Raw genomic sequence first — 8,559 nt, 5'->3', positions numbered from 1 at the left:
ACACACACACACACACACACACAACTTTTAGATTTTTGAGGTTTGAAATAAATATTTTCTAATTTATTAAACTTAATTAAAACACTACAGATTTTTAGATTGGTCCATAAACATAAATCTTCTCATTCTTTTATTATTTTGTCCAACAACCTGTTTAATCTTTGATTGATAAACTTTGACTCATACTCCTGTTTCTCTTAGTTTCCTGTGTTCATCATGAAACTGATCAGGACTGTGTTTCTGTGGGCCTCTGAGGAACAGCCTGGGTGCTCTGTGATCCTCCTGTGGAACAAACTAAAGCTGAGGGAAAGGACAGCATGAGGTTTGATGGAAATGATCCCTGAGACGTGTTTTCCAGGTGAAGCAGTGACGGAGCAGTGAAGCAGCCGACACCGGAGCACACGGGACGACTGGCTGTGAAGCCTTTCAGACAGGAAACAACAATGTAGAAAAACTGGACTTAGTTACAAACATGTTTGGTAAAAAAGTGCTTATACAAAGGAAAAATACTTTCAGTATTTATACATTTACAGATTTTTGTGCAGCTTTAGGGTCTGCTGAGTCGTGGCTAACAGACGGACCCCTCCTGGATGAGCAGGGGGTGGTCTTTATTCTGCACTGTAAACAAGGATCAGTCATTGTCTTCAGCAATATATCATCAAACTGTCTCACTCAACAAGGACACACAAGGTGTGGGACAGTTCTGGGGACAAAGTGCTCATAGACACATTTCATGTGGTCCATCAGTCTGTTCCTACCTTCCTGAGAATCAAACTCAGCCCCTCAGAAACAAGCCCCCACAGCCCCCACAGGACAAACTCAAGAGTTCAGAGCCGCGTTAAACCTTCAAAAGTCCAGGTACTCATTTAATGTTTGACCAGTTCAACATCAGGACGGAGGACATCTGTCCACTGAGACAGAGGACGTTTGTCCACTGAGACAGATGTTTGTCCACTCAGACATTCATTTAATGTTTGACAAGTTAAACCTCAGGATGGAGGACGTCTGTCCACTGAGGCTGGGATGTCTCATGTTCCTAATGACGAGGAGCAAACGTTGTGGAAACTTGATCCGATCAAAAGATTCAACAGAAACAGTTCATTTCCTGTCTTGTTGTTGGAAAATAAACATAAACAATGTCAGGGTCAGGACCAGGTGCATGCTGGGAAGACAGTGCTGTCCTCTGAGGACAAATAGGGCTCTCTGCAGCACATAGCAGGAGTTTCTTGTTGTGTGGGTGGAGTTTGTCCTAACTGTGATTGGTGGAGCTCTTAGTGTGATTTAACTGCAGTAAAACCAGTTTTTACTGTCTAAGTCACAAACTAAAGAGTTAAACTGATCGGTTCATTCCACAGGCCCCTCCTCTCTGTCAGAACRCAGCTCTGGCTGCTCTGGAGATGGACCAGAGGCACCAACGACCACTCTGGGACCATTTTCAAATTAATGCACTGTGACTGCATGCCTTTTACAACTTATCAAGCTAGATGTGTGTACCAGAAACTGTCCTTTAAGGGCAACAAACACAAGTACACACAAAATAAAAAAAAGTTTCCTGGTAGATCCTTTAATCGTTTTAAAAACGAAGTATGCAGTACCCTGTTTTATAACCCAGTCTTCATTGGTTCAGCTTTTCCTCCTCATGTTAAAGTGCTCTCTCTCCATCAATGATTGTTTCTCTGGACATGGACTGCCTTTTCCACATTTTCTGTTTGGTTTTTCTTTCTGATCACTTTATTTGTCAGCTCCTTTGTTCTGGGTTTCCTTCACCCACACCCCGTGATGATTAGAGTTACTAGTGAACCGAACATGTATATTTGGGTCTGTGTGCACGAGAGGAGATCATATAAACTCCATGTAGAAAGGCTGTGAGGGAACAGCTCAAACTGCTGCTCCTACCTGAACGGTTTCTGTTCAATCTTTATTTGAAGAAGGCTGAAGCTCGTGGCTGAAGTAGCAAAAGTTGCCACAGCTGAGAGGACCAAACAAAAAGCTGGACATTAATCATGTAGTTAAACTATCAGGTGCTGCAGGTAACTTAGTTTAATTAATAATTAAAGCCTTCTATTCCAAGGTCTGTTTGCAGATCAGAGCCACTGGAAGTAAAGAATAACAGCAGGTGGTGCTGTTTAAAGTCTCTAAAACACTAATGTCATACGTTCACATGAAAGAAAAATGTTTAACTAAAAACTATATTATTCTCTCATTTTGTAAATTAGCAGAAAAAAGTGAAATCTGCCAGAGATTTGTAAATAATCACTTTGTGAGAATAAAACCAAAAACATTTAACCCTAAACTTTGGCTTTTACAAATGTCTGACTTCCCCTAATAAACGAACATAAAGTGTTTTTTAGGAAGTAAATGACATTAATGGTGAGTTCTGGACATTTGTCCTGCACTCAGCTCCTTTTAGAAAACCCTGACATCTGAATGAGTGCCTGGACCTTTTCTTCGACAMGCTCTGATTAGACTGAATCTGCCACACACATAATGGAGAAACCTACAGGAAGTGAGAGGACATGGTGATACATTCTGGGTCTTACTTTCAGATTTTGTTGATTCTGTCACAGAAGTTTGACTTGATGTTTGGGAAATTTCAAGTTTAGAAAGAAAGCATGAAGTAAAGACCTGAAGTAGCTTGTCTGGAGCAAAGTGAGCGGCTGGTTTCTGAGCAGAGGCTGTGTCTAAGTGCCAACGTGTGCCGGAGCAGGGTCGGGGTCGGGGTGTCCGTGGTCCTGGGGGCAGAAGCAGTCCTCAGAGTGGACCAGGGACAGAGCTGTCTGCTTGTAGCTCAGCAGGGCTTGCTGCCTGTCCTCTGGGCTGTAGAGCAGGGAGTGAGGGTGCACCTGCTGGATGTGTCTCTTGATGGTGCTGACCTTCAGCGTGGCCAGGGTGGCTCCACACACCATGCAGATCAAACCGTGCCTCCTGCAGTCGTAGTCCATCAGGTAGTCCAGCCTCCAGCGCACCTGGTAGTTCCGTCTCTGGTCTTTCCCGGGGTAGTGACTCTGACGGGGGGGTGTGGCCGCGGTGCTCCTGCCTCCACTCGCGCTCTCGTCTTGCTTTGCTGCTCTGACATCAGGGGACGTGTCCTGGTTTGGGTTTCCTGTGGTACAGAGGACGACATCGTCCCCTGGGATTCGTTCTGCCAAACAAATGACAAACAGAGACTCGCTGAGATTTACCCAAACAAACACAAAAGCTCTGCACCTAGGTGTTTGTCTTCACTGAGGACAAACAGGACAAACCCACAGATTAGGACAGGGTGGGCAGTCCTGGTCCTGGAGGGCTGCAGCCCTACATGTTTGACATGTTTCCTGCTCCAACACACCTGATTCAGTCAGTGAACTACCTCTTCATGTTCTGCTGTATGGAGGACCAACACTGACATAATTAGAAATAAAAGCATAAATAGATAAATGAACCTTTAATGCATAAATACATTTAAAATGCACCAAATAAATTCAAAAAGAACTTTACCTCATGTTTTATCATTTAATTGACCTTCATATTTATTTTTTCCAGCTTAGTTTCAATAAATTATATATTTTAACAGAATTTAAATAGTACAGTTTTAAAAAAACATTTTTATATAGTTGTTGTTTTAGTAGTTTGTACATGCATTTGTGTCTCTTAAATGCCCACATTTAATTTTTTTTTTTCAAAATAAAGGCACAGGTAATCCTCCTTGCCTTTGTTTTAAACTAAACTTTAAACTTTTATCTAAACTGAGGCAGCACAAGCACACAACACATAGAAATAAAAAGACTTGTTGGGAAAAAATATAAACATAATCAAGTATGAACATTTAAAATACACAAATGCTTGTACAAGTAAAGGAAAAACAATTAACATAAATTAAAAGAAACAGTAAAATTTAAATTATGTGTTCAAATATATAAACTAATTTATTGGAACTAACCTGGAAAAATAAATATGAAAGTCAATTAAAATATAAAGCAGGAGATAAAGTTCTGTAATTGATGCATTTTAAGTGTATTTATTTAGTGTTTTCTAATTCTGTCAGTTTTCGTCCTCCCTGTTCATTGAATCAGGTGTGTTGGAGCATGAAACAAGTAAAACCTGCAGGGCTGCGGCCCTCCAGGACCAGGATCAGACTCTGACCTTTGAGCAGCTGATGCAGGAAGACAAAACTTCCACAATCATGGTTGTGTGTATGGGACCCAGGTCTGCAGAGAGTGGGACAGAAAGCTGTGCAGAGACAGGTAAAAAGACCCTCACCTGCTGGGGGGGTGCTGCCAGCAGCGGGGTCTTTGGTCCAGACAGCAGCCATGGCTTCCCGCTCCTGTTGGCTCAGGGTGGTGGTCTCAGGGTGGCACTCCTGGATGTGGCGGCGGAAACCGCTGACCTTGGTTTCATTCAAGACCTGAGAACACACCATGCAGAACGTACCCTGGTCCTGAGGGCCGTAGGCCACCAGGTAGTCCAGGCGGAGCCGCCAGGGGTCCCCCCCACGCAGACGCCTCCTCCGGTGCTGGCGGTCGGGCTGGGACCCCCTCTGAGGAGCGTCCACGCCTCCGTCCTCCCCGATCAGACAAAGATCCTGAGTTAAAGTGGCGTGGCCGTGCGGGGACACGTCAGCGGGCAGCGTGCTCCTCTCGTCCTCAGCAGGCTGCTCCGACTCGTCCTCTTTGGTGCTGGACTCTGGGTTGACTGGGTTTTCTGACTCATCTGTCCCAGGACACAGACTGAACTCAGTTCTCTGTAGTGTCACCGTGCTCATCAGGGTTTGCTTATAGGATCAATGTTGTGCCAGCAGGAATTGAATTTGAATTGTTCAGATTGAATCTGAATGTGCATAATTTGAAATTGAATGAACTGGTTTGAAATTGAATTTTACTAAATTGAAACTGAATTTAAAGATTAGAATTTGAATTAATTTGCTTTGAAACTGTATTTTGGTTTATTAAAAATTCAGTTTGACTACTTTCACTTTCAGTTCCAAAATTGAAATTTTTGTGTCACACATCCTGGTCCTTGAGAAAGCCAGCCAGAGCAATCAAACACAGATCCACAGATTTATGTTTCACTTTGGTGAAGTTTTCCTGTAACAGAGTTGATGCAATCCACCGTAAAAGTGACAAAAACAGTTATTTTATTGCAGTGATTAATTTTACCTACAGAAAATTTTACATTTACATCACATCATGGATCACATATTGATCAGATGCTGCTGCTGACTGATCCATGATGTGATGTAAATATAACATTTTCTATAGGTAAAATTAATCATTGCAATAAAATAACTGTTTTTGTCACTTTTACGGTGGATTGCATCAACTCTATTACAGGAAAACTTCACCAAAGTGAAACATAAATCTGTGGATCTGTGTTTGATTGCTCTGGCTGGCTTTCTCAAGGACCAGGATGTGTGACACAAAAATTTCAATTTTGGAACTGAAAGTGAAAGTAGTCAAACTGAATTTTTAATAAACCAAAATACAGTTTCAAAACAAATTAATTCAGATACAAAACTTTAATTTCAGTTTCAAACCATTAAATTCAGATTCAATTTAGTGAAATTTATTTTCAAACCAATGCATTCAATTTCAAATTATCCATATTCAGATTCAATCAGAGCAATTCAAATTCAATTCCTGCTGGCACAAGATTTATCCCATATTTGCTTCTCTGTCTGTTTCACAAGCTTTCAAGGCCTTTATTTATTGAGGATATTAGAAACTAATGAAACTTATGAAGCTTTTAGGTTTAGGAAACTGAACAACTTTTCCTAAAACTCTGTTTTCCATTAAGAGTCTAATGTTTGCGGCTCTTCTTGCCTGTATTTCAGAGCTGCTTGTTGTTGGTTCTGTGTGGTGTTCTCACCGTGAGCCTGGGCCCAGGCCTGCAGGATGCAGTGCTTCTCCTCCGAGCTGTACACCAGGGAGTTGGGGTGCGAGTTCAACACGTGGTTCTTGATGTGGTCCAAGTGCAGCGAGGGCAGTTCTGTCCCACACACCATGCAGAGCAGTCGGCCGGCCTCCGCCTCATACTCCATCAAGAACTCCTGGCGGAACCAGGCGTGCAGCGAGTCGTTCAGGTAGCGCTCCAAYGTCTGCGCCGACGGCCCGGGGGGCTCCGGCTCCTCCTCTCTGGGCTGAAGCCCCTCCACGGAGCGAGGAGACAGAGTGGGAGGCTGCTGCTCCACAGGCAGAACAGGATCTGGACATTCTGCTTCTACAGGACCAGAGAGGATTTAGTTTTAATGATTAAGGACAAACAAATCCTTTTTAACAAACATTTTCATTATTTAGCTCACTTTCCAAGTGTCAAATCCCAGTTTCAATTCAGCTAAAAACATTAATTACATTTAACTCTGAGAAAAACTGTGTCAAATGTAAGAAAAGTGACACTGTTGAACTTTAAACACCTGAGCTGATCCAACTATTTGACATAAAAAGTTTTTGTAGTGGTTTTGACTTCATGACAGATCAAAGATAACCATTCATTCCTTCATACATTCATTCATTCATTCATACAGGAGCTGCTTTCTCAATAAAATACATCATATTGTTTCCGTACTATTTTTTTTCAGTGATTTTGGTCAACTGTAGCACAGAAACTGCTGCCCTGATCAACATGAAGTTTGTCAGGACTGTAGATGGGTCTGACCTACACTGCTCCAGCCAAAAGTTTTATGATGGACCCCATATTTCAGGAGGGGGCTCCATCTAAAGAGGGGGTGCCTGAACATACAAAATCTGTTCAACATAGGAGCTTCAGATTTTTTTTTGTTTAGCTCTGATGAAGGGCTGTCCATCAGGCCCACCATAGAGACCGCCACCCCTGGACCCCCACCCAAAACAATAAACCTGTTCTGGAGAGTTCTGGTGCTTTACGTATGTGCGGGGGTCATATAGGTACAGCTATGCAGTATGTAGTTAGTTAAATGACTGATGAGAGAAATAGTTTTAGTTTTATTCCTCTCAGTCACAGGTTTTCATCCATGTTCTTAGTATTAAGATAAGATAAGATAAAACTTTATTGATCCCACAGTGGGGAAATTTGCACATTACAGCAGCTCAAAACAGGACAGGGTGAGATAGAATAAAGAAAGATAAGTAAAAGAAAAACAAAATAAACACTATACTTGTGACATATAACAATGTACAAAYACCTAGTACAGTTCATAAATGAATGTATATGAATGTGCATATTAGAGATGGCAGTGTAGGTGAATTGTCCAAGTGACTGATAACATCATGATGTGTTATACAGTCTAACTGCAGTTGGAATGAATGACCTACAGAAGCGCTCGGTTCTGCAGCGAGGATGTTTAAGTCTCTGACTGAAGGAGCTGCTCAGCCCCCCCCCCCCGGTTTCATGCAGAGGGTGGTGGGGGTTATCCATGATGGCTGTCAGCTTTGCTAACATCCTCCTCTCACCCACCACTACCACAGGCTCCAGAGGACATCCCAGCACAGAGCATGACCTCCGTACCAGTTTGTCCATCCTGTTCCTGTCCCTTTCGGTACATCCAGCCCCCTGTTTGGGGGTCCCCCCCAGCCCCCAAGACTGTTTATTCAGTCTTATTGTCTTTAAACTGACTGACTTGGGTCAAATGTTTGGGGTTTCCACAGTTTGCAGGATTTTTGTCCTGTTCCTCCTGACAGAACTGGTCTAAATGAGTCTGGTTTGTAGGCGGCTCCAGTTTCTCCAGCAGTAAAACACCCCACATCATGATGCTGCCACCTCTGTTCCTCACAGTTAGGATGACGTTCTCAGGCTGGCAAAGTTTCCCTGTTTTAGATCCACGTCCACCACCTGTCCTGGATGGTGCTGGTGATCCACCTTTACCATTGTAACGATGTGGATTTGACGATTATATGCTTATGGTAGAGCAGCAGTGAAACATCCTACACTGCTCAGGATCACAGGGTTTGTGTGCTACATACTACCGGAACAACTGACAACATGTGGTTAATATGAAGACACACATTCAGACTGAGCAAGGTAAGTGTCTCCAAGCTCAGAGCTTTAGCTGCACCACGTGGCTTTGCACTGATGGAAACACAAAACCATGCAGATGTGTTAAAGAGTTCATCCACAAGGTTTAAATAAACAATACAGTACAGACATTAAAAACTGAGAAGTCTGCCACCCAACACACATGAAGAGTTCTTAGTTGAGTTCAACAGATGTGACTGAACCACCTGAACCATAGGGYCCTCTAGTGGTGGAAAAACATAAAGGAGCTTTCACACTGATTTATTCTGTCCCACAGCCCAGTGAGACTACAGTAAACACCTGCCTTCTGAAAAACAGGGTGAGCTGTTATTTTCTATGTGTAGTGTTCAGGGCCGGTGCTCCGCCCATGCACACCATGCACTGCACATAGGGCATCAATAGCCTATATGCCACAGACATCCAGTCCAGCACTTGATAACACTCCCAACACTTCCAGTTCACAGTCAATACAGTGTTAGTGAAAGATTTTTTCACCAACAACGACTCTTAATGATCTCCACAGTACAGAATTAGCAAATTACATGTACCAACATTAACACAGGAGACGTACAGGTCCAGCCAAGTGGGAAAAAA

General features: G+C 42.8%; 1 protein-coding gene across 1 annotated transcript in view; it reads right to left on the bottom strand.

Annotated features, from left to right (window-relative positions):
- Nucleotides 1-103: 103 nt before the first annotated feature.
- The window catches only part of zfta (zinc finger translocation associated), a gene marked incomplete at its 5' end in the record, with an annotated part of 23,501 nt that continues 15,045 nt past the window's right edge, over nt 104-8,559 (bottom strand). Inside the window, 3 exon segments of the mRNA XM_014021552.1 lie at nt 104-3,142; nt 4,240-4,689; nt 5,845-6,195. Of these exon segments, the coding sequence (XP_013877006.1) occupies nt 2,682-3,142; nt 4,240-4,689; nt 5,845-6,195 (1,262 nt within the window). The 3' untranslated portion in view covers nt 104-2,681.

The sequence above is a fragment of the Austrofundulus limnaeus genome, unplaced genomic scaffold (assembly GCF_001266775.1).
Source record: "Austrofundulus limnaeus strain Quisiro unplaced genomic scaffold, Austrofundulus_limnaeus-1.0 Scaffold297, whole genome shotgun sequence".
NCBI classification, from domain to species: domain Eukaryota; kingdom Metazoa; phylum Chordata; class Actinopteri; order Cyprinodontiformes; family Rivulidae; genus Austrofundulus; species Austrofundulus limnaeus.
Note: the sequence above shows the minus strand (reverse complement) of the source record. Positions and strands in the feature narration are given on the sequence as shown.